Source organism: Cynocephalus volans, chromosome 1, assembly GCF_027409185.1.
Source record: "Cynocephalus volans isolate mCynVol1 chromosome 1, mCynVol1.pri, whole genome shotgun sequence".
Lineage (NCBI taxonomy): Eukaryota > Metazoa > Chordata > Mammalia > Dermoptera > Cynocephalidae > Cynocephalus > Cynocephalus volans.
This window is the reverse complement of record NC_084460.1, coordinates 205,854,476-205,881,268: the sequence shown is the minus strand read 5'-3', so window position 1 is coordinate 205,881,268 and position 26,793 is coordinate 205,854,476. Positions and strand designations below refer to the sequence as shown.

At 38.4% G+C, this 26,793-nt stretch overlaps 2 protein-coding genes and 1 long non-coding RNA gene across 5 annotated transcripts in view; 1 reads left to right on the top strand and 2 right to left on the bottom strand.

Annotated features, from left to right (window-relative positions):
- Nucleotides 1-6,634, bottom strand: part of CCNT2 (cyclin T2) — a 38,892-nt gene extending 32,258 nt beyond the window's left edge. For all 3 annotated transcript variants that reach the window (XR_010024651.1, XM_063112009.1, XM_063112019.1), the window contains exons 1-2: nucleotides 6,471-6,634; nucleotides 5,610-5,691 (exon numbers count right to left, since the gene is read on the bottom strand). Coding sequence is in view for 2 of the 3 variants with exons in the window: in XM_063112009.1 (XP_062968079.1) it covers nucleotides 5,610-5,691; nucleotides 6,471-6,628 (240 nt within the window). In the remaining variant the exon portion in view is untranslated. The remainder of the gene's footprint in view (nucleotides 1-5,609; nucleotides 5,692-6,470) is intronic.
- Nucleotides 6,635-6,833: 199 nt separating this feature from the next.
- LOC134372228 (uncharacterized) lies at nucleotides 6,834-9,919 on the top strand. The gene is made up of 2 exons (XR_010022903.1): nucleotides 6,834-6,921; nucleotides 9,682-9,919. It is a non-coding gene; the product is annotated as an uncharacterized LOC134372228 (long non-coding RNA).
- Nucleotides 9,920-15,688: 5,769 nt separating this feature from the next.
- ACMSD (aminocarboxymuconate semialdehyde decarboxylase) overlaps nucleotides 15,689-26,793 on the bottom strand; it is a 56,096-nt gene continuing 44,991 nt past the window's right edge. The window contains exons 9-10 of the mRNA XM_063079665.1: nucleotides 18,866-18,964; nucleotides 15,689-15,751 (exon numbers count right to left, since the gene is read on the bottom strand). Coding sequence (XP_062935735.1) covers nucleotides 15,689-15,751; nucleotides 18,866-18,964 — 162 coding nt within the window. The remainder of the gene's footprint in view (nucleotides 15,752-18,865; nucleotides 18,965-26,793) is intronic.

Genomic DNA, 26,793 nt, shown 5'->3' with positions numbered 1-26,793 from the left:
GTTATCTGGGAAATGCTTTATGAAGGAGCGCAACTACAGCTGAGTCTTAAAATTTGATAGAGCAGTCACATGGAAAGAAAAGAGAAAGAAACCTAAGGAAAAACAGGGATGCACAATACATAAATACTAAGAATGATGTATTGCTGTAAGAGGAATTCGGAACCCATAAAAGAGGAACTCATTGGATTTAGTCCAATGAGGTAAGCAAATCAAAATCTGAGAGTCACTTTCCTTGTTTACTTTACACATTGCCTTAGAAATAACTGGCATTGGGCCGAGCCCGTGGCGCACTTGGTAGAGTGCGGCGCTGGGAGCGCTGCGACGCTCCCGCCGCGGGTTCGGATCCTATATAGGACTGGCCGGTGCACTCACTCACTGGCTGAGTGCCGGTCACGTAAAAGGACAAAAAAAAAAAAAAAAAAAAAAAAAAAGAAATACTGGCATTGAAAACTACTGTACTCTACTTAAACATACTAGGATAGGAAAAAGTGGGAACTACAGTATGGGATTAGGCAAGAAACTTGGGTTCAAATCCCAGTCATATAATGGTTCTTTTAATTTTGGACAAGTCACTTAGTAATATATTGAGTCTGTTTTCCTCAGAATACTTTATCTAAGAAGAGTAAGTAAGACAAATATACTTTAAAGTGCCTGTCACATAGTGGGATCTTAAAATTTCAACCATGCAATTTATAGTAGAAAAGGGATTTAGAAATCACCTAGTCTAATTGTCTCAAATTTACAGGAAATGTGTTTAGTTAGTATCTACTGTACTGAAAAACAGATACAGAATACTTCCATTATTGTGGAAAGTTCTACTGGGCAGCTCTGCAGTATTTCCAAGTAATAAAATTATTCTTCAGGACCATAAGATTATTCTCGGATTAACTGCTTTATTAAATTAAAAGGTGGAAGTAGAAGTGAGCAATAATATAAACATCTACTTACATTTTGCAAGACTCTTTAGAAGGTAAAGAATAAACATGCTGATTTGACTCCTATAAAACATGACCACAGTACAATGTATTGAAACACACAGAAGAAAAAGCCAAATTTAAACCAATGGTCCTCATCTTTAGCAGGCATCAGCAAGCATCACCAGGGAACATATTAAGGTAAAGAAACCCAGGTCCCACCACAAATATTCTGAATACATAAGTCTAAGGCACAGTCCAGTAAGGCCTATTTTTAATAACATCCCGATTATTTTGATGGTAGTAGTTGGAGAACCACACTTAGTACATCACAAAGGCTTTACACATACTGCGTTCAGTGAGAAATTCCAAAGCTATGAAGACATTCCAAGTAACAGATACTTGAGGTAGGTACCTCAAGATAACAGCATGAGCTATGGAGTCTAGATCTGGGTTTAATTTCTGTTCCTGTCACTCTGCTGTTGGTGACTTCAGACAAAACATTTAACCTTTGTAATTCTTATCTTCCTTATTTGCATGAAAAAAAGACAATATTGGCCTCAACTATATCAATCTCAATATCACATATCAAAATAAACCTAAGAATAAAAAAAACTCTTCTCATAAAATTATTAAATAAACAGGTGAATACTTATCTCTAGATAAGCATAAAGGTAATGAAATAAAGCAAAATAAAGGCTGATAGATTTTGTCAACAAGACACCCATAAACAAAATTAAAAGACAAAGTAGAAAAATATTTACCAACATATGAGAAATTCATAACAACCTCAAACAACAGGCTAAGGAACACATTAGTTGTTCTCAAAAAGGCAGCATTCATTAACAAACTAAATTTAAACTTTAAATTTTACGAATAGCAGCAAGTATCCCTAAGTCTTCAATTTAAAAAAAAAAAAGAGATTACAAATGTGATCTCTGTTCTTCAGAAGGTTCCTGGGGATTTACAGATGAATAGGTGACTTCTTACTAGAGGAGATAAAATTCACTGAGCACTCAAAATTCATCTAGTGGAGATAACCTAGCTTTAGGATTCTCTCTGCCTTGAGACCAATTGACCATTGGTTCAATCTATATTATTCCTTCTGCTGCCTTCTTAAAAATTACTTCCCCAGAAGTAGCTACACCTAATCTCAACTAAAACAAGTCCAATTCTCTGTATGTTCTTATACTGCTGCTGTGCTGTACGCTAGATCTAAGAATTATGGAGAGAAAAAAATCCTATTCTGTGCTAAAAAAGAAATATATACATATATGTTTACACATGCAAAAAGTATTTCTAAACAGGTACACAGAAACCCTTAACAGCTGATGCTATAAGGTGGGGGTAGGGACTTAAGACTCTTGGATGGCAGGGGGATTTATAATCCCCCCGCTTTTTTATTTACCATGTTCCTATATGAGTTTTCAATAATAAAAGAAAACATTTTAAACGTGTTTATGTGGGGAGGATATATAGAGAGGAAAATATAGAAGGATTCATTCAACAAACCTTTGGGCAACAAGATTGGACCCATTCTACTGATAAATATTTGCTGAACATCTTCTCTGTGTGAGGCACTCTTCTAAACACTAGTGATACGACACTGAGTAAAGCCAAAAAAGAACAAACAAAAACCAAAAAAATTGTCTACTCTTACAGTACAATAGGTAACTTCTAATCAGACAAAGAACAAGAATTGTGGATACTTCTCTAGATAGATAAATGAATGAATGGACTTCTTCCGAACAATTTAAGTCTTGACGGGAAGAAAAGAATGCAAAAAAGAACATTCTCAAATTTTCAAATGCCATCTACTAGTCAAGAGCCAAGTCAACTGAGAAAGATTATAAAGACTGTAAGCAAAAGGTGGTCATCAAATTTTAGCACAAGCAAATACAGTAGCAGCCGAACAATCTAACTTAACATGTATAAAATGAAACCAAGATATGACATAGATGATGTATTCTTAGAAGTCATTATAGTGAATGACTTAAAATCATTAGTTCTGAGTACTGCCCTCAATTCACCATGTACTGTTGGGCCCTTAAACAGAACTACAATACATTTAAATCTTCCATATTACATGCAGTCTTGACTGATGGAGCTTAAGAAAGAGGCAACAGAACTAAGGAAGGTAAACAGAAGACTGAAATGACCATGTAAATTACAAAAAGTGCTATGAGAACACACGACAAAAGTACTTAGAAAATAGTTTACAACCTGATCTTAAGAGAATTCATTAGACTTGGAATTCATAGAAGAAACAAATACATCACAAACTTGACTAACCAAATTAACGAACAAAGTTTCTAAGAGAAGCTGGCTTAATACCTGTTCTAAGATTGACACTGGGGAGTATGCTCTCCCTCAGTATGTGCCTTAGAGGCATTGATGGCCCCAGGGCTTCTATACTTTACATACGTCTAGAGCCCAACCCAGCAAGGCCATTCTTTAATTACTAATCCAAATTACATAAACCTCATTGCAGCAGTGAACAAAAGATAGATTTATCTAATTAGGCTATGTAGAAAAGTCATTTACTGCTGATAGTGATTCAAATCTCAGAGAAACTGACAAAAGACCTCAGTGATAAGAGACAGTTTTCAGGTCACCAACACAGGCTGATACTGCTTTTATTCTTCAATACAAGAGAATTTTACTTTTAAGTTTTTTACTTTAAAATTTGTCAGCACGGAAAAATAAAATGAAGTGACAAACACTTAAAAATATTTTAATATGAGTAATTCATGGAATTTATTATGACTAGATACAGTTTGTCACTAGTATCTTAACATTTAAGCTTGTTATTATAGGGTTTAACTTACCAAATGGTGTTCAGTTTATTTTGTAGAGAAGACTCATGCTTTTTAAAAGTTTATTATGACATTCCATTATAACCCCATAAGAAAAGTCTTCCCAGTGATGTGAGAAAATACAAATTTAAAAGTGACTCACATTCAATTTGAGACCACCCCCTTCACTCTAAAAGAATGGCAGGGTGGGGGAATGGGGGGGAGGAGATAAGAGTGAGGCTGTGCAATTGAATCAAGTGCACCAACACAAATATTAATAACACTTTTAATATTATAAATAGCAAAGGTATAAAAGACAACAGCTAAATATGAAGGGTTCAATGTTGCTTCTCAAAACAGAAATTAACATCAGATTTCAATTGTCCTGCTAATGATTCAATGTAAAAAGGCAAAATTTACCTTCATACACATATAGGACACTAAGGAGGGTAAAACGGTAAAAGCCTTTTTATTGAATGAGACTTAAACAAAATAGTGAAAGCCAGAATGCAAATGACCTAGGTGTCACCAGTCAATTTAAAGTTGTGAATTCTGGCTTTAAGCAAGATACTTGTTTTAAAGCACAACAAACAGGCCATAAAGACAAATTAGAAAAGAGGGAGGGCTCAAAAAAAAAGTGAAGACTTGTGTACAGCTCATTTACTGGAAGTAGAAAAGTATGCCTGATTCCTCAAAGGGGATATGTGTAGCCATACAAAGAATAAGTGCTGTTTACAAGAAATAACTAGAAAACTGGAAACAACACACCAAGAATCACCCAGATTTAAAAGAGAAAGAGTTCTAGATACAAGGGGGACTGCAAAAGACCAAAATGTATATAAAAACGTATACTGTTTAACATAAAGCTATATGCCAATTTACAACCTAAGTCAGACTTATTATCAGAGGAGATTAAAGTAGAAATCAATCTAAACCATGAATCTTATCCTTCCACTCCAAAAGTAATATTCTAAGGACTTTTCCCAAAACTGTTCTCTTAGCAATTAAGAAACGACTATCCAAAATTAGCATAGTCTTCTCGGACCCATTTTTCTACACGAATCTTGCAGAATAACATTCTAAAAACAAATGTGATAAAAAAAAGTAAAAAATAAAGCCAGCAATTTTCTCTGTTAATTGATGCAACTCAGTAGGCATGTTACTCTGAAAAGCACACACACCAAGCTCAACTCTTCATAACAAATATTTCAACTAAACGCCATTATGCTACTTCTGAAGATTTACAAGTTATGTTCGAAATCAGTACCTTAGTACTGGAGTGTAAATTTTACATCAAAACCAATAATATAAAAACATACTTCTGACACGTTTGAAGCGAGGGTTGACATTTCAAACAACAAAAATACTAATGCTAATGTATTATAAACAGAAACGTTTGACATCTTAAGAAATTATTGTTAGCAATTATTTCTGCTAAACAACTAGATCTTTGAAAGGGTTATTTCAAAAGAATGTAACGATTACATTAATCCCAATTCACAATATTTCACACAGTATCAGTCCAACAGTTAAGATGTGTCACAGAACAAGTAGGCTTGCCCAAATTATACTATACATTAGCATTGAAATTAGTCAAATGTTAAATATAAAACTTAAATGAAGAAAATCGATGTAATAACTCTTTGGGAAAAGAAATGTTTCTTTTTTATCTTTTAGTTTAAAAGGCCTGGCAGAGCCTGAAATGGTGCTTGCGGTTTGATTCATCACAAACTAAAAAATCACAAAAACAAAATCTCTATATTTGAAGCAAAACGTTTATCACGTGAGTTACCTTTACCGTTAATTCAGAACACTAAACCAACATTAAAACCAACGAATTTTTTTATGCACATCGATTTACTTTGGTAGCAGTAAAAACTGACAATGAAATAGTACTTACATTTCTATTGAATTTGGTGAAAGAATGGTACATATAAAACCTGTGCATATAAACAATCGCAGTGTTTATTGTAAGCTGAGAGCTGGAACGTAACATTTAGGAAACATCTGAGAAAAACAAGATCTCATTTGCAAACCAATCTTGATGGAAAATTCCCGATCTCCGGGTTCTTTTCCAATGCCTCCCAAAAACTGAAAAATAAAAGCCCGCGAGGTAGAGGGGGGAGGCAGAAAACAGGCTCGACGCCAAACAAATAGGAATAATAACAACTGCTGAGCGTTTCACTGTAATACTACTATTAAGCCCTGGAACTATTTATCAATGGCTACGAATGACTAAATTCAATAGCAAACAGTTGAAACCCGCGTGCACACGCCCGTAGAAAACCACACCAAGAATATAAAGACCTCCAGTGCGCTCCCAAGGTACAAGAGAACCGCCATCAAGCCGGCGAGGACTGCGGGGAAAGGATTAAACCTTGCTGTTTCTCTAACTCTCCTACCTCTCAACCCCTTCTCGGACGGGGAATAGAAGGAGCCACCCTTTCTCTGCGATAATCCTTAAAATCGCCTCTCTCCTGGGCGTCCTCCTGTCTCCCGCCGCCACCACGCGCTTCCCCAAACAGATGACACAACGCAGCCTCCCGTCCGCATCCCCGGGTTCCTCTCTCCTCCCCTCCGCTGGCCCCTCGAGGCCGCCCGAGCCCGAGCCTTCCTCCCTCACAGCGCGGACGAGGCCCGGCGAAGGCCGAGGCCCGGCGAAGGCCGAGGCGGAGGCGCCATGTTCGCCGGGCACAAGGCCCGGCAACCGGGCCAGGTAGACAGGGGTGAACGGCGGAAGGCCAAGAATAGTAAAGGATACACATTGAGACGCTGTCCCATTTCTTGGATGAGGTTGGCCGCCTGCTGGCGGCACGAGAGCTCTTTATCCGCCTCCACTCCGCAGCGGCGGCTCGGCGTGTTCTCCAGCTGTTCGCGAGTAAAGAACCAGCGAGAAGAAGCTCCACGGCCCGACGCCATGACACTTCCTCCTCCGCCCGCTCCCGAACCCATCCCCCCTCCCCGCCCAGCTCGCGGACTCCGGGCCAAGGCCGCGCGGCCCCGCCCCACTCCGCTCGCCGTAGACCACGCACCTCCCTTTTCAACCCCGCCGCCGCCTGCGCGCGTGCGCGGGGGCAGCCCCCACCGGCTCGCCCTAGTCTTTTGCTTTCTCTTTTCTGCCCCCGATCACGCTCTCGCGCACGGGACCACAATGCTCCGCGCCGCTTGTCATTGGGAGGCGCCGATGGCGGGGGTCGGCTCGGAAGGAAAAGGTCGGCGCGATGCATGCCGGGTGTAGGGTTAGGCGGGGCGAACGCGAGGGGACGACCCGATGGAAAAGTCTGGGCTCACGTCTGGTGGAGAGAGAGGCTGTCTGGAGGCTGCGCCGTGGAGTCTGGGGGGTGGGCTCTGAGACCCCGGCGGGTTCCTCCTGAGACGGAGTCTGGAAGAGAAGAGAAAAGCCTTTCCCTGTCGCGGCTGTACTGCACAACCTCCATTTTCCTTTCGGGTTGATCAGCGCCGTCTCGTAGGGGTGCGACTCCAGTGTCCACCAGGAACGGCTTCCGTCCAATGGGCGGCTCTAGGAAGGAGCTGGCTGGGAAATATTGCATAGGAGATAACGCTCCACGTTTGTCCCCGTTTGAGAGCTTCCCTTCCCTTCCCTATGTTATCTTGTTTGAAACCCGCACCACGCAGGCCATGGGTTTGTTTTTTAAAGTTACTTGCCAAACGTTATCCATTCAGAACTGGAGGAACTACAATACATCTGTAAAACAGGTCTTGAGTCCAGACTGGGAGTGTGTTTTTAATTGTGCTATGGTTTCTGCGAGAAAAGGTTGGAGAGAAACAGTGAAAGAGCAACTGAATAAAAAGTATATCGTTAGCATTTGATACAGTAACATCCCACATACTTGTCGATTAACCACTTCTCCTCGCCCTTACAGAAGATGCTACAGAACTTAACTTTGGGAGTTGGTGTCTGACTCTGGACCAATCCCTATTGTGTGTGAATAAAGCTTGTACGTTTTGAATTTTAACTATTTGCCAAAGACCACAGTACAAGCAGACATACTTTTGAAAGGCAAGTGATGCCCTATTAAAGCTCCAGGCTTTTTGTTTGTCATTGTTTTGGGGCTCCTGGGTCAGCATACTGCTGTATCATGGCGCTGCCTGCCCCATTGCACTAGAATATTGATCTGATAATAGTAGGCAGTTATCGTGAACAGTTGCCTAAATAACTTCACTTCTTACCCGCTTTGCTTGCCTCATTCTTATGTTGCTTAGAAGTTCAAGGATGGACTGATTTCAATTAACATTTAAAAAGTGCTTACCTCCAACATCCATTCATGATAAAAACTCAGTAAACTAGGAATAGAGAACTTCCTCAACTTGATAAAGAGCATGTACAAAAACCCTATAGTTAACAAATACTAGCGAGAAACTAGATTCTTTCCCCCTGAGATCTGGGACAAGGCCAGGATGTCCCCTCTGCTGCTCTTTTCAGCTTTGTAGTAGATGTCCTAGCTAACACAATAAGAAAAGGAAATAAAAGGTATGCAGATTGGGAAGGAAGAAATAAAACTGTTCACAGATGACGTAATTGCTTATGTAGAAAATTTCAAAGAAATAACAAATTCTCCTGCAACTAATCAGTAATGATAGCAAGATTTTATAATACAAGTTAATATACAAAAGTTTATTGCTTTCCTGTATACCAGCAATAAACAGTTGGAATTTGAAATTAAAAAAACAATACCATTTACAGTAATACCTCCCCCACCAAAGTAATACTTAGGTATGAATCTAAAGTATGTACAGGATTTATATACAGAAAACTACAAAACCCTGATGAAAATCAAAGATCTTAATAATGGAAGGATATTATGGGCTTATGGATAGGAAGACCCAATTTAAAAGTTAGTTCTTTCCAACTAGTGTGCAAATTCAATGCAATTCCAACCAAAATTCTACCAATTTTGTAGATATTGACAAATTGATTCTAATGTTTATATGGAAAGGCAAAAGACCAGGAATAGCCAACAATACTGAAGAACGAGGTGGAATGACACTGACTTCAAATCTACAGTAATCAAGAACGTGTGGTATTGGTAAAGGATAGACTCATGGATCAATGATACAGAATGGGGAGCCCACACAAATACAGTCAACCCACCTTTGACAAAGGAGCAAAAGCAATTCAATGGGACCAGGATGGTCTTTTCAACAAATGGTTCTGGAACAACTGGACATTCACATAAAAAAAAAGTGAATCTAGATATAGACTTTATGCCTTTCACAAATTTTAACTCAAAGTGAATCATAAACCTAAATATAAAATGCAAAATTATAAAACTTCTACAAAATAACATAGGAAAAATGTACGTGACCTTGCATTTAGCAATGAGTTTTTGGCAATGAGAGTACACACACACAAAAACAGGTAAAAAATTTGTTCTTTCTGGGGATGCAGATTGGTAGACATAGGTTGAATTTGATCTGTTTGAACTTTAACATGTGTTTGTGTTGTCTTTTCAAAAATAAGCTAAAATTTTTTAAGTTGTGAGTAGTTTTTTATTTTCAGAAATAGAAACTTCAGTTTCAATTTTGATTGGGAAAAATCTTTAGAATGGTCTCCATAAGTTAAACAAATTTAAAATTGATTTTTATCTAGATAAGTTAATCTTAAGTGATTACCTTAAATATAGGTTTATGTGTTCTGGTTGGTTAATATGAACTGGGATGAGTCAGAGCTGGCTTCCTTTTTAGAGGAAAGAGGGGAAGATACTGTACAAAGAATAGAGAGAAATGCTTGTGTAAGTATGAATGGTTATTTCTCCTTTAGAATCTGGTGGTGGATGTGATTTTTTTTTTTCAGGGTATGTTTTGGAGAAGTACTTGTGGTAGATAAGGAAGGAGAGAAAAGGCTTATAATTCCTGAAAGACTTTTCTAGATTCTGGTGTGAGCAGTATTGTTCTAGGGCCAGGCGATGAAATATGGCACTGAGAAAGCTCTTCTCTTTACCTTTGCTCAGAACCTTGTACTTCTAATGGCATCTGAGAAGAGTATCTGCTATTACCAAATAGTATCCTTGGAAGAAGAGGAAAGTCGAATGTAGACCCATACAGAAGTAAGACCATGTGAAGACACAGGGAGAAGACACCAGTCTATGAGCTAAGGAGAGAGGCCTGAGAAGAAACCAATCCTGCTGTCAGTTCGATCTTAGACTTCTAGCTTCCAGGACTGTGAGAAAATAAATTTCTGTTGTTTAAGGCATCTAGTCTGTGCACTTTGTGACAGCAGCCCTAGCAAACTAATATAGCATTCTTTGGAGATGCCCAGAAGGAATGAATGGATTCTGTAGAGGAGTTACCACTAGGATACTGACGACTTAAGCCATTGTGAATAGTCACAAATTTATGATGCCTAGCCGTTTGGATTATACTCAGAACTATGTGAATTCCCAACACACCCAATGAGGATTGGTTTTTTAACTCCTTGCTTTGCTCATCTTAGGAAGATCTATTAATTTATTTTACTAGGTTTACTGTTTTATTATTCAACAAATGTTTATGGAGATGTTACTATGGGCTAAGAAATTCGAATTGTATAAGTCTGTATACTTGACTTCCCCTTTTGTGTGACTCAAAGGCATTAAAATTCAGTATAGTAGTCCCCCCTTATCCTCAGGGGCTACGTTTCAAGACCCCAGTAGATGCCTGAAACTGCAGATAGCACCAAACCCTATATGAGTGTATACTATGTTTTTTCCTATACATACATACCTATGATAAAGTTTAATTTATAAATTAGGTAAGAGATTAACAACAACAACTAATAGTAAAATAGAATGATTATAACAATATATTGGAACGTATGGCACTGTGGCCATAACTTTTGCAGCTGTTTTGCATGAGTTTGTTTTTTCTTTACAATTCAAGGATATAATAATCATTCTTAGTGTAGAAGTCACACTTAGAAATCACAGCATACAACTTTTTCTTTCCTTATTAAGTCAAGAAATTTCCCCTTTTCACTTAAAGGAAGCACTTTACAGATTCTCTTTGGCATATCTGATTGCTAGCATCACTACTCTTGCACTTTGCGGCCATTTATTAAGTAAAATAAGGGTTACTTGCACTGAGATATCGGACAGTGGATCTGATAACTGAGACAGTATGGAGACTCTGGACGAAGGGATGATCCACATCCTGGGCGGGACAGACGGCATGAGATTTCATTTCATTATGCTACTTAGAACAGTATGCAATTTGAAACTTACTAATTGTTTATTTCTGGAATTTTCTATTTAATATTTTCAGACTGCAGTTGGTATAGGTAACTGTAGCCATGGAAAGCAAAACCATAGATAACGGGAGACTATTGTATGTCCAAAAACTAAACTCATAATCCTGCTCTTCAAACCTGGTTTTCTCTCTGTGTCTGTCGCAGTGACCAGCGATCATCTTTGATATCCCCAGTCTATCATCAAGGCCTTTTAAGTGACCTTCCTTACCTCTGGAGTCTATATGTGTATCTCCACCATCAGCATTGCCACCACCTTTGTCTAAGCTATCCCACTTAAGCTCCACCTCAAGCTGTTGCCATCCTGCAGCCAGCCAGAGTTCAAAATTCAACTCTAGTTAATGTCATCTCCTACTTAAAAACCTTCTCATTGCTTATCAATAGACAAAATTCCTCAACTGACCTATGGCCTCACATGATCTTGCCACGTTATAACAGAAATGTCTTCCTTTCTCACCTCCAGCCCTAGTGGTCTTCTTTCTTGCTGTGTTCTGTCATGCCACCAGGCTTATATTTATGCTATTTTCTCTGCCTGGAATACTCTTGTATCCTCATTGCCTTTTAGATTTTTTAGCTCTTCAGATCCCAGCTCAAGCAAAACTTCTGTAAAGTCTTTCCCCACCCAACTCTCTGACTAGGACAAATCCCTTATAATGACCTTTCTATACACTATGTCCCTGTCCTTTTAGTTCTTGTCATGGTATCAATTTTATATTGATGCTTATTTATTACCTGTTTCCCTAACTAGATTATAAGCCCAACTGAGGGCAGAAACCATGTTTATTTTTACTTACCTTTTACTTACCTAGGTGCTGACCTAGCATGGTTCTTGGCCCATAATAAGTTCTTAGTAAATTTTGTTGAATGTGTGAGTAAATGAAGGCATAGTTCCTGCTGTCAAGGAAGTCCAGTCTAGAAGGAAGAATAGTATGCAATGCAAAATAAGAGGTATGCGCTATTAGAGATATCAGTACAAGTTTTAAAAGGGTCAGGTACTGATCAATGAAATCCCAAAGGCTAGACACCACCACTTTAGGTCCTGAGAAGTTTTCGGAGAGACAGAGAGACAGAGAGAGAGAGAGAGAGAGAGAGAGAGAGAGAGAGTGAGTTTAGAAAAACGATCAGATATATACTTTGGAAATTTTTCTCTCTCTGGCACCAGGGTGGGAGATGGATTGTATCAGACTAAACTCAGGGACTTACTTGGCTCTGTTTTTACTCCAGGTTATTTTATTTAGTCTCATTTCTTTATATAATGATTGTCTCTTTCTTCTATACATTGATGACCCTTCCCCAACCCCTCTCTTGAACTCTTATAAGATGCTCCTACTTAAATGTCAAAGAGGCATATAAGAAATATAAATCCAACTACAGAACTGTTGATTTTTCTTCCCTCCAAAGCCTGTTTCTCTCTTAGTCTTTCACATCATGGTAAATGGTAATAAATCTTAGGTAAAAAACATGGGAGTCAAGGCATCTATATCTAAAGTATGGATAAGTTTAATACCATTAATTATATCTCAACACCTAAGTGTCTCCAGGATTATGCGCCCCAAAAAATCATAATTAGAAAACCCTTCTCTATAGTTAGAAACACTTCTCTACATCCAGAATAAAAAGGAATTCAATTATCTTTTCTTCTAGTATCTACACAGGTTAATTCTCTCACTCCCCTACCCCCCACCCCCTCAGCTCCATGCTGGCTGGTACAGGGCTTGAACCCCAGACCTTGGTGTTATCAGCACCATTCTCCAACCAACTGAGCTAACTGGCCAGCTCAGTTTAATTTTTTTATAGTTAAACCTTTGATCCAATCGGAGCTGTAGTTTATCCTTATGTATGATCTGGGAAATGATCTCATTTTACTGCAGCATTATTCGTAATTGTGAAATATTGGAAATTATCTAAATGTACAAATATGGGAGATTGATTAAATAAACCATTGTGCTTACACATGCACCCGCACCCCTACGAGTCAACCTCGATTTCTTTCCTCTTTTTCTCCCTCTTCCTCACATTCAGTCCATCATTAAGTGCTGTTGGTTCTACCAACAAACACATCTCACCATCCCCACTCTACTACTATTCTTGCCTGTGGAGTATGCATAAAGCATATGTACTCCACAGGGCCTGGTTTTCCAAAGCCTTGCAGTTTCAAATATTGACCTTGCAAAGGATAGGAAATTTTCCTTGGGCTATTGAGTCTCTGTTGTAAGATAAAGAGTTGTAACACAGCAAGGCTGCTGGTTCAAAGACAGACAAGTTACTGATTGATATGTAAAGATACTGGGAAATTGCTGTAAGAAGAGAATGTTTACTAAAATCAAGCTTTTGTTCGTGGATTGACCTAATTGCATGTTACGAGCTTCTATTGTTAAACTTGTTAAACTATACTTAGCAAAAACCCCACCTGTGTTCTCTTCCTGTAACTTCCTGGTCTGAAGAATAAATGCAGAAAGAGAACACCAATTCGTGGTTAATTTCCCAAATGGAAGGAATGCCTCGCTCTTGAGGGTTCTGGGAGATTAACCCCTTTTTGAGGCTTCTCACTGCTCAGAAGAGATGGGCTTTGAGTAATCTTTGGTGGCTCCATCACCCAGGGGAAAAGGGGTGACAAATCTGTGGGAGGCAGAGCAACACTTGCCCAAGTCACCTTCATTTCTTGCTTAGTTTTCATACTTTCATTCTTGACCCCCTTTAATATTTTATATACAGCTGTTAATGTTTTTTTTTTTTTTTTTTTTTAAAGAAAAGGTCAGAGCATGTCACAGACCTATTAAAAAATCTCTAGTGATTTCCTATGGAACTTAATATGAAAATCTAAACTCTTGACCTTGGTCTACTGATCTGGCCAACTTTTTGGCTATATCTTCTACCTCTCTACCCCTTGCTCACTCACTCCAGCTATAAGCTCTTTTCTGCCTTAGAGCCTGGAAGGTTCTTCTTCATGGCTGTACCCTTTTATCATTCAAGTTGCAGTTAGAAGTCTTTAAAGAGACCTTCTCTGGCACTACAATTTAATATTTTATCCCCCATCTTTCTCCCAGTCACTCTTTATCACATTTCCCTGTTTTAATTTCTTCATTGTATTTATCAGTATAAGAAAAAAAAAATTCCTTCTTTCCTCCTCCCATTCTTCCTTCTATTCCTCCTTTCTGTTTCTTCCTTCCTTTATTTATTTATGTTTCTTACCCTCCAGATTCTAGGCTTTTTCAGAGGTGGAATTTTTTCCTTTTTGTTTACTTCTATACCCCCAGTGTCTGGAGCATTCCTACAATGCTGACACATAGAAAACACTCTGTCAATATGAATATAGTCATTCACTGTATGTGTGTATAATATTAAATAAATTGTTCAGGTTACTCTTTAAAATAAAACAGTCATTAAATACTATGTTCAAAGTGTTCAAATGTAGAATATGTGAAAAGGAATAGACAGTTCCCTGAAAGATTGGGGAAGGAGAAAACAATAACAAATGCTTTGTGTTGTTGCTTTATTCAACTTTTTGTTTTTAGGCAGATTGGAGTAATAATCAGAGTGGCAGATGGGCGAAGTCCTAGAAAGCAACAGGAGGGCAAGAAAGAGGTGGAGCAACGAAGTATATAAAGTGAAAATAATGGGATAGGCATAGTTTAGTAAGACTTGGATCTTTTCTTTATTCTGGAGAGGGGCCAGTACAAATTACATGTTAATATTCAACTCTTGGTTTTCTGGATTGATGGAAGGAAAGAGAAGTATGAATGAATCCAAAGTAAGAGGGTAGTTTTTAACAATTATATTTGATTTTGGAATTCAGCCAGAGGTATATGAGCCATAGATGTTCATCACCCCTCTCAGGACCCAGTTCCTTTTCAGCAGCCCAAGTGGAACCATAAATGAAGTGAGTGGAATAAGGCTTCCTTGCTACTGCCCTGCTCACTCTCCATAGCTAGCTTTATACCTTTTGCTGGGTATTTTAAATTAAAAGAGGTTCTGGTAAAAGTAAATTTATAGATTGGAACTTTTCTCCAGAATGCATAAGTCTCATTCAGTTTGAAACTACAGCTTTTCTCCCATAGCTTTTTTCCTATCTATTTCCCATCTACTAACCCTCAAAAAGCCTTGTTCATCCTCCTGCACTAAGCCCAAGTCCCAACCTCTGTGATCATCCCAACAGTTTGAGACCAAAATGAATTCCTCATATTGAAACTTCTTTGACACTCATGTTATACTGCTTAGTAATTACTCCATGAACATGTGTTTTGCTTTCTTAATTGGGCTGTAAGCTCCTTGAGGTTATGGATATTCTATATGTACGCCATTTATTTTGTGGAGGCTGAGGCATTCTTAGCCCAGTTCTGGGCTAATGGAAGGTGTTAAAAGTGAATAAAAGAGGTTATTTAGGCCCAATTCACATATCCTTGCTCAAAATGTAATCTACGTGAGTCCTCTGTGATGAATCTAGTATTAGTTTTTCTCCATACAAATCATTAGTGACATTTTGTTTTTTTATCTCTTCCAAATTAATTAGGAAGGCGCTGTGGAAATCATTTTTGATTTGCAAGTGAAATAATATACTACTTTTCAGAATGAAAGCATTTGTGAATTATTTTTGTTATGAACAATTTAGGATATTTGGGGATATTCTTTTTCTGTGTAAAATAGTTCAAAACAGGATCTTGATTATGGTTGTGAGATGCATATTTAAAAACAAAAATGAAATATCTTCTTGAAAGTTTGCCTCGTAGTAAATTTAGTCATTCAAATTGTTTTCTTTCAAGACCCAAAAATGCCAGGGCATTGCCAGCTTTGAGTTTATCCTGAAAAAGAAGAGAGAAAAAGTTTTATTTTAAAGTAGTATTGGTTGTTTTATAAGTACTTTATTGAGTGTCTTTATCAGGTTTTTAAAAAATAAGCTCCCCAATATGAGAGAAAAATATTAGCAGGTTATATAATGAATCTCTTACTAAAAGCCTCTTTACACTGTTTTGTCTCACTATTTGAAATCTAAAGCTGAAACTTGGTTGTAGGAGGAAAGGAAAGACTTATAAGGGGCAGAGTCCTCCTAGGGAAATTCCCTTCTTTGGAAACCTTTGGTTGAAACCTTTAGTGGGGTTTAAGAACTATTTGGAGGCAAATACAGAGAAGATGTACAGTTTAAGTCTGCAGGACGAGAGAGTTGGAAACAGTGCCAGAAATCATCTAGACATCCAGCTCTAGGTATATGCATTGTCCTTTCACATGGGCCTAAATAAAAGGTGAGCTCTTTCAGTGCAAGAGTAATGATACATAAGAAGGGTCTCAGATGAGGATACAAATCTGTACATCTCATAAATTTCGCATGAAAAAAGGGCCTTCCAATTTTTCTCCATGTACTCCCCAGCCATAGACTATATCAACTCTGCAGAAAGAAGTGATTTGAGGGGCAACTATGTGATACCCTAATAGAGCAAAGGACAGGCAGGTAGTTGAGGGTGGAAGGAACCATGTATGGGGCTGTACAACATTCATACCATCAATGTATCTTTATATACTATGACTACTTCGTGGTTTCTACACTGCCTTGAAGGAAGTGATTTGAGGCAAGGGCCTCTTACTCAGTGTTTTTCCCTGTTGTCCACTTGGGCCATCCTTCTCTAGAGGAAGATTTCAGAAGTGAGTATTGCTGCTCCGAGAAACCATTTGCATTACATTTAAAAATAGGTTGGTACTAAATATGCTTTGAAGGACGTACCCTTTGCTATGTTGGATAGAGACCTGACCTGGATTCAAGGGATCAGGGGCTACATCCATGTTACACAGATGCTTCTTGACTTACAGTGGGGTTATATCATAAGTTGAAATGCATTTAATACACCTAAGTTACTGAACATCATAGCTTAGCCTAGCCTACCCTAAACATGCTCAGAACACTTATATTAGCTTACAGTTGCGTAAAATCATATAACACAAAGCCTATTTTATAATAGTGTTGAAAATCTCATGTAATTTATTGTATATAGTACACCGTGAAGTACAATATCAGTTGTTTACTTTCATGATTGAGTGTCTGACTGGGAGCTGTGGCTCACTATTGCTCCCCAGCATTGTGAGAGAGTATCATAGCCCAGGAAAAAAGCAAAAATTCAAAATTTGAAGTATGGTTTCTACTGAATGCATATCACTTTCACATCATCGTAAAGTTGAAAAATCTTAAGTTAAACCATTATACATTGGGGATCATCTGTATTATGATTACAATGTCTTGTTTTTCTCCTCCACATGGTGGAACGTGTCTGCCTGTATACCTCCAGTGTTGTACTCATCAAATGGATTTATTTTTCTTTCAATTTCTTTAGTTCAAAATTCAAAATGTATAAAATGGATACTTCCTTCTATTACTTCCACCCAGCTACAACTTTTTCTTCACAGAGTCATCAGTTTCTTGCTTATTCTTTCAGAGATATTTTGTGTATGTACTTGTGTAAGCAAATATTTATATTTTAGTATATAGATATTCTTTTTCACAAAAGGATAATATACTATCTGCAAATGGAAGTATACTATACAAGTTGTTTTGTACCTTGCTTTTTTAAAAAAACAATGTATCTTATAAATTGATTTCTAATATTTTTTAGGCTGCGTAGGTTCCATTGTACGGATATATTATTAAACTATTCCCCTAAAGATTGTTTTCAGTGTTTTATTACAATGTTATCATGAGGAACATTGTACAGAATGTCATTGTGAATTTGTGACAATTTAAAATTTTTATGCAAGATTTTTAAAAAACTTGAAGTGATAAAAATAATAAAAAGCATAAAATAATAATTATTATTCCGCAGAAGTCTTAGTCAGGATACTTGATGTAATCTGGTTTCTGTTTAATTTTGGCTAACTTTGTAGAAAGTTTTTCATTTTCATTATTTACATTTTCTTTGTAAAAAAAAAAAAAAAAGTAAAAAGAAGTCTTAGTATAGCTTCATACTTCATAGTAGTTAAATATTTAACAATTCAAGATTTTTAGTGCCTTAAAGTGGGTAAGTGCCAAAGGGGACTCCTCCTGTATAAAACAGTCTGAAGTTTCCCAGTTAATAACTTGCTACTGGTATGCATCAGAATGAACTCTTCTTGGATCTGTTAATGTGCTTCAAGCCTATTTTGAAGATTTCATGAACTATATCTTTAATGCCTAAAACAGAAAGAGTTCTTTTGGATTCAAGTTTAGAAGAATGCCAAAAATTATGCAAAATGATTCTAAGACTTTAAGATTTATTGAGTTTATTATCCCCATGTTTTCATTTTTGGCCATCCCTGACCCCTGGCAGTGATTGGTCGTAAAGCCCTTAAGAAGACCTTGGTTTTTTTTGCATATGGGGTGTGGAAGGGGATGGCAAAGGAGAGTGAATCTGAGGACACTGCATCTCATTTTAAACTCAACTTGATTCAGGGGCCTAAGGAATAGACTAGGTAGTGGTAGCACTATACCACTAAAAAGTCAAAAGCAAAAAAAATTTTAAAAAAAAATCCAGTTGAGGGTTCTGATTCCTTAAATCCTTCTTAATCAAGACTTTAGTCTCAATATCCAAATAACTACTCATTACAAATTTTGAGACTGGTAGATTAGTATAGAAATAGTAAAGGAAAAATTTAGACCTTATTTTTCTTATGCTCCATCTAACGTGAAAGCATGTTTTACTATGATATACTTCTTTAGTTTTTTTTCCTCCTTGGCTTTATAAATTTAATTGTACTAGGTGGGCTTTCAACTTTTTAACATTCCTTTTCCCTTTAATAATTTAGAGTAATAGTTTCTAGAGATAGAGTCATTGTTCTAGGCATATTAAGTGTAATGTTTCATCTGCTCCTTGTTACCATGTATCAAAGTGCTCTGAAACCATACCCAGTTAAAGTAGTAAAACGCAGTAGAAGATCATGAAGTAAAAGGCATTTACCTTTGTTTCTTCATCAAAGTCTTCCATGGACTCTATCAGTTTCCCAGGTTCTAGCTCACCTAGTGGAAAGGGGTAATCAGTTCCCAAAATGACTTTATCCTGAAAAAAGAAAATACATTTTCATCTGTAATTTTGTGGAATATCAAAAAGCATCCTATAAACTTAATTATATTTACTTATTATAAAAACTCCTATGGTAAAATAACAAATTTCTTCCTGATTAATAGAAACATAAAACTGTTGCAGGGAACCCTAAGCATTTTTAATTGTTGAGCTTTTCCCTTTTCCACTTGAGAAACTGTTTTAGAAACTTTATGCTCCCCTGGAAACTCGAGCCCCTGCCATTTACCCTGCTTGCTTCTTGGGCCCACCTTCTATGAGATAACAGCAGTCTCACACTCCTCCTCCAGGGGTCAGAGGCAAATTAGGCTCCTAAAGTGACCAACAGACTGTGTCCCATAACCAGCCAATCCAAATTAGCAGGACAGCATCCCTCATTTACATAAGAGGACCTAAATGAGAACTTAGGAGGGAGAAGGGCAGGAATTTAGGCTATATAAGGTGGTCGGTTCCTTGGCTTGGTGTCGCCATCCCCATATAGGATCCGAACCCGCGGCGGGAGCGCCGCTGTGCTCCCAGTGCCGCACTCTCCCGAGTGAGCCACGTCAGCCCTAGGGGGTCGGTTCCTTAGTTCGGGGAGACACTGGCTTGGGGGTTTCTGCCATCCAGTGCTCTCATTGCTTGCAAGCAAAAAGAGGCGCTATAACACTGAACAAAGAGCTGCAACACTAAAATAAAGAGTTATAAAACTACAATGCTAAAGTTGGGCTTGGATTCCTCTGTGCATTTGCCCCACAACAAAACTAGTCTAAAATTTTAAAGATTTAATGGTTCAAAATTTATTCTGACATTTTTTCCAGTAGGTGTCACTATTAGGTCTCTTAAAGTTGTAAATCAACCCTCATCCTACCCCCCGCCTTTTTTAAAATAACTGAAATAGAGAATGCTGAAATATAAGACATATGCATTTATTTAATAAAACATAGTGATACATTGCAATTGATCCCACAATTTTTGAAAGCATTCTAGAGTTGGAAATATATACAAAGAAATTAATTGCAACATTATTTGTATCAGCAAAAGACTAGCCAGCTAAATTATAGAGTATCCAAAAATAAAGAGGAATAAAGAATATTTACATATACTGAAATGGAATAACCTGCAAGTTATATTGTAAAGAGGAAAAAAAAGTCTAGAACAATGTGTTTGCTATGCTCATAATTCTGCTTTTAACAAGGGAATTATAAACCCACAAATATATGTTTGCATATTTACAGTCTATTTCAGGAATGGTAAGAAACAACATTAGTTGCCTCCATGGATGAGGACTAGGGTTTGGGAGTCAGGAGATGCCCCCTCTTTTTTTGAGATATAATTCATATACCATAAAATTCACCCTTTTAAAGTGTATGACTCAAGGGCCAGCCCGTGGCTCACTTGGGAGAGTGTGGTGCTGATAACACCACAGGTTCGAATCCCTATATAGGGATGTCTGGTTAGCTGACTTGGGAAAGCGTGGTGCTGACAACACCAAGTCAAGGGTTAAGATCCCCTTTCCGGTTATCTTTAAAAAAATAAATAAATAAAAATAAAGTGTATGACTCAGTGGGTTTTATTATATTCATGAATTTGTGTTATCATTTCTGCAAATTCCAGAACATTTAAACAAATCTTTTATTCATCTTACATGACTGCAGATTATTTTTATCACCCCACCCCCCAAAGAAATCCCATGCCCATTAGCGGTGACTCTCATTCTCTCTTCTCTCTAACCCTTGAAAACACTAATTTACCCTTTCTGTCTACAGAATTGCCTATTTTGGACATTTCATATAAATAGAGTCATATAGTGTGTGGCTTTCTTTCATTTAGTATGTTTTCAAGGTTCATCTATGTTGCAGGCTTGATTCAATGTTTTATTCCTTTATGGGTTGAGTAATATTCCATTGTATAGATATACCATATTTTGTTTATCCATTCATCAGATGATTGACATTTGGTTTGTTTCTACTTTTTGGCTATTATGAATAGTGCTGCTGTGAACATTTGTGTACAAATTTTTGTGTGAACATGTTTTCATTTCTCCTGAGTATATACCTAGGAGTGGAATTGCTGGGTCATATAAGTCCATGTTTAACATTTTTTAGTGTTTAGCATTTTGAGGAACTATTTTCTACAGTGGCTGCAGCAGTCTACCTTTCCAAACCAACAATGTATGAGAATTCCAATTTCTCCAAATCCTAACACTTGCTACTGTCCATCTCTTTGATTATAACCATCCCGGTTGGTATGAAGTAGTATCTCCTGTGGTTTTGATTTGTATTTCTCTAATGATTAACTATGTTCAACATTTTTTCATGTGTTTATTGGCCAGTTTTATGTCTTCTTTAGGGAAATGTCTATTAAGATCCTTTGTGTCTATTCATGCCTGTTTTGTTATCTTTGTATTGTTGAGTCATAAGAGATCTTTATATATTCTGAATAGTACAGCCTTATTAGATATATGATTTGCAAATATTTTCTCCATTCTGTGGGTTGTCTTTTTCACTTTCTTGTTATTATCTTTCAAAGCACAAAAGCTTTTAATTTTGATAAAGACTACTTTATCTACTTTTTCTTTGGATGCTTGTGATTTTGGTGTCATATCAAAGAAACCATTGCCTAATTCAATGTCACAAAGACTTACACCTATGTTTTCTTCTAAGAGTTTTGTGGTTTTAGCTTTTTAGTTTAAGTCTTTGATCAATTTTGAGTTCATTTTTGTGTATGGTGTAAAGAAGAGGCCCAGTTATTACTTTTTGCATGCAGATATCTAGTTGTCTCACTACATATAATAAAAAAACTATTCTTTCTTTATTGAATTGTATTGGCACCCTTGAAAATCAATTGATCTTCATATCTGTCCTTAGGCCAGTACCACATAGTCTTGATTACGGTAGCTGTATAGAAAGTTTTGAATTGGGAATGTGAGTCCTCCAACTTTGTTCTTTTGTTTCAGAATTGTTTTGGTTATTCTAGGTCCCATGCATTTCCATATGAATTTCAGGATCAGTTTGTCAATTTCTGCAAAATGGAAAAAAGGCACCTGGAATTTTTTTTTTTAAAGAAAATGTGATTTTATTAATAGTAATTTTTACATTCTAGGATGTTGTTGCAGCACAGTTGGGAGGGAGGGGGAGAAGGGAAAGGGGAAGCAAATGGGATAGAAGAAGGAGGAAGGAGGAGGGGTGGGATTGAGGCCTGTGGCACCCCCCTTATTCCCACAGGGGAGACTGGGGGGCTTCCAGCGGTGGCTTGGTCATTTCCAGGCTAGGTGCAGATGTCAGGAGCATGTGGTAAAAGCCCTCACCCCCCTACCATCCCAGCTTGGGAACCCAGGGCCCTTCTTGCTAGGCTTGGTGGTCATTGCTGTGTTGGTTGCACATGTCGGGGGGTGTGGCCCAGGCCCTCTGCCCCCCACTGCCTCAAGTCAGGAGAGCCTGGGGTTCTCCCTGTGGTGGCCCAGTAGTCATCACTGGGCTGGCTCTGCATGCCTGGTGGGTGTGGTCAAGGCCCAAGGCCCCCCACCTCTCCAGGTTGGAAGAGCCATGAGTGCTTCCTGCAATGGCTCGGTAGTCGCTGCTGGGCTTGCTGTGGGTGTTGGTGGGCCTTGGCTGAGGCCTGTGGCCCTCACCCACCCCAGCTCGGAAGAGCCTGGTGTGCTTCCTATGGCAGCTCAGTGGTCACTGCTTGGCTAGCTGCCAGTGTCAGGGAGGCATGGCCATGGCCCCCCACTGCCCAGGGTTGGTAGAGCCTGGGGAACTTCCTGTGATGGCTTGGGGATCACCACTGGGCTGGCTATGGGTCTTCGGGGGGCATGGCTGAAGCCAGAGGCCCCCCCACTGCCCTGGCTCAGGTGAGCCCAGGGTGCTTCCTGCAGAAGCTCAGTGGTTGCTGTGTTGGGGTGTGTGGCCAAGGCCTGAGGCCACCCACTGCCCTAGTTCGGGTGAGCCCGGGGCACTTCCTGCGGCAGCTTGGTGGTTGCCGTTCAGCTGGCTGTGTGTCGGGGCGGGGGGCATGGCTGAGGCCCTTGTTTCCCATCCTCAGGATTTGTTGTGGGTGTCGGGGGCATTGCTGAGGCCCCCAGCCCTCCCTGCTTTCTGACTTGGTATCCTAGGGGACTTCTGGTCTTTCTAGGTGTTATAGATGTTCTTTGGTGAAATGAGACCTTTACTAGTTAATATGAAACCTTGTCTCTGGTTTGGGTACTTTGTTTTTTCTTTCAGTTCTGTGTTGGATTATTTGCTGCTCCCACTGCTTAAACTCCTAGCTGGAACTAATTTGTTGTCCCTTGCTTACTTCTAAAATGGGGGAATTTCCTGTGGGGAACAGCACTTGAGCTGTATGATTGAGCTCAAATGCTGCTTTGCTGCTGATTCTCTAGGGCAAGTTTTTGTGTAGCTCAGGTTTTAATGGTTGACTTTATAGGTACTTCCTGCTCTTGAGGGATCTGTTATACCTGGTTTGTGTAGAAACTCTGGTATGGGCCTGAGTCTTTTCATCAGACTGCACCCCCTGCAGTCCTATATTCTTGACCACTCTCCTCTGAGTAATCCTATGCTGATTGTGGGGCAGATTAGCTGTCCTTGCTGTGCTCCAGTGTTCTCCTGGTGAGCCCGTCGCACCAACCACCTGTGCTCCAGACACTTCCCACGGGACTGGTCATGTGCTGGTCCCTTGCAATGACTCACCGGCCTCTGAGTGGCTCGTTTTTTTCAATTGTGGCTCCTTGCTCCTATGTGGGTCCACGGGAACCCTATTAGTGGTCTTGCTGGCCTGGGGGCCACCAATGCCCTCTTCTCCCCTGCTGCCTCCAAGCAACTCCATCCAAAGGGTGCAGCTGTGGCTTTTGCCAGCTCCTGCTCCGTGCACTCAGCAGCTCCAGCCTGGAAGCAGTAGGAGCTCGAAACAATCTGAGCAGTTTTTTCTTTCTATCATTGTGGCTTCTCCAGCCTTCATGTAATGGTGAAAGCCTTTCAGTCTTTCACCATTAAATATGATATTAGTTGTGGGTTTTTCATAGATGCTCTTTATCAGATTGAGAAGGTTTTGTTCTACTACTTGTTGAGTGTTTTTTGTCATGAAAGGCTGTTGGATCTTGTGTGTTTTATGCATCTGTTAAGATGATCCTGTAGTTTTAGTTCTTTATTCTGTTAATATGGTATATTATATTGATTGATTTTAGTATGTTGAAATTGATTTTAGTATGTTGCAAGTATCGCTTGCAATCCTGGGATAAATACCAATTATTCTTTTTATATATTGGTGGGTTCAGTTTAATAGATATTGTTGAAGAAATTTGTGTTTATATTCATAACTGATATTGGGCTGTAGTTTTGTTTGTTGTGATTTCTTTTATTTTGGTATCAAGGTAATGCTGGCCTCATAGAATGAACTGGAAAGTGTTCCCTTCCTTCGCATTTTTTGAAATTTGTGAAGGACTGGTTTTAATTCTTTTAAAAATATTTGGTAGAATTCACCACTGAAGCCACCTGGTCCTTGGCTTTTCTTTGTGGGATGTTTAAAAATTACTAATCCAATCTCCTTACTTATAGATCTATTCAGATTTTCTGTTTCTTCTTGAGTCAGTTTCAGGTCTTTCCAGGAATTTTTTCATTTCACCTAGGTTATCTAATTTACTGACATATACTTACTCATAGTTTTTCCTTATAATTCTTTTTATTTCTGTAAGGTTTGTCATAATGCCCTCCTCTTTTATGTCTGATTTGAGTAATTTGAATCTTCTCTTTTTTTTTGTAGGTCAGTCTAGCTAAAGTTTTGCCAATTTTGTTGATTTTCAAAGAACCAAGTTTGGTTGACTTTATTGTTTTTGTGTAATCTATTTTTTTAAAAAAATCTACTCTAATATTTATTTTTTGCTTCTTGCCTTGAATTTAGTTTGCTCTGTTTTTCTTAAGGTGGAAGGCTAGGCTACTGATTTGAGATCTCTCTTCTTTTTTAAAGTGTGCCTTTTACAGCTATAAAATTTCCATTATGTACTGCTTTAGCTACATCCCATAAGTTTTGGAATGTTGTGTTTTTGTTTTTGTATTTGTATTCATGTCAAATATTTTCTTTTCTTTTTTTTTTTTTTTTAAAGATGACCGGTAAGGGGATCTTAACCCTTGATTTGGTGTTGTCAGCACCACGCTCAGCCAGTGAGTGAACCGGCCATCCGTATATGGGATCCGAACCCGGGGCCTTGGTGTTATCAGCACCGCACTCTCCCGAGTGAGCCACGGGCCGGCCCATGTCAAATATTTTCTAATTTCTTTTGTGATTTCTTCTCTTTCTAGTGTCCTTTTATTTCAGCCTGAAGAACTCCCTTTAGCATTTCTTGTTTGTCAGTTTCTGTTTTATCTGGGAATGTATTTATTTTTCCCTTATTCTTGTAGGATAGTTTTACTTGATATAGAGTTTTTAGTTAACCATGATTTTTCCTTTAGTACGTTAAATATGTCTTCCACTGCCTTTGACCTCTGCAGTTTCTGATGAGGGTCAAGGATAGAGTCATAGGGAACTCATCACGAGTGGTGGAGTGGTTGCAGAAATGGAGGACAGAGGGAGGATGCCTACAAAAGAGCCAGAGAGAGCCAGTGAGGTGGAAGGAGAACCAAAAAAGGTGGTGATAGAAAAAAATGTAATGAAAGATATTTGAAGGAAAAAGTGTTTAATAAGTAATAGTTCAAAAGAGGATGAGAAAACTGACCAGTGTCTATTGGATTTGGCAGCTTTCAGTGGAGTGGTAGGGAGAAAATTAGATGCTTGAATGAAAAAGTGAATGGGTGGTGAAAAATGGAAATTGCAGGTGTTAACTACTCTTATTTCTTAGCTTGAGTGTCGCTCTTCTCTTTGATCATCACTCTATCTCCTAAGCCTCAAGCGCTGGGCATGTGGATGCCTGCTGGACATCTCCACTTGGTTCCCTCACAGGTAATTAAAACTCAACATGTTATGTAAAATTGAAGTCATCATTTAAATATTTATTCAATGTTATGTTCATTCTCTGTCCTGGAAATCAACCTTTTCTCCAAGCAGTCCAGCTTCCTTGAAGTGGAAAAAATGATATCTAGAAACTAAGATCTGCATACTAGATATGGTAATTGCTACCAATGTCGAAATATATGTATATACAGACACATAGGGGGGTACTTCAAAAAGTTCATCAGAGATTTCGTATTATCTTTTAATTTCATTTTCCTGTGAACTTTTTGAAGTACCCTCATATATGAGTATACTTCTTTTTTTGTTTGTTTTTTTGGTTTTGGTGGCTGGCTGGTATGGCGAACCAAACCGTTGATCTTGGTGTTACAAGGCTGTGCTCTAACCAACTGAGCTAACCGGCCAGCTCACATGAGTATCTATGTTGCTATATCTGTTTATCTATATTAAAAACCATAAGTTTATACTGATATATCCATTTCCAATTTAAACACCACAAGGCGCCTTCTAGTCTTCTTCCCACTGTTTATATTTCTAATTCCCTTTTCTAGCAGTGAGATGCCTGGCATTTTACTCATTTTTAAAATTCATTTGCATGAGTCTAGAATGCATAGAAAGTATTTTCAGAATTGCTAACCCCTACTATTGCAAAAAGTGAATCTACTAGCTAGAATTCAATATTTGATTTTTAAGGAAATAGTTACATGGAGTAAAATGCAAATTCCTAAGTGTTGAATTTGGTGAGTTTTGACAAATGAATACACCTATGTTACCCACACCCCTATCAAGATACACCCCCCCAAAAAAGCTCCGTCCTGTTCTTTCTCATTCTATCTTCTCAACAACCACCCCCCGCCCCCCGCGCAAAGGAAGGTAGTAACTTTTCT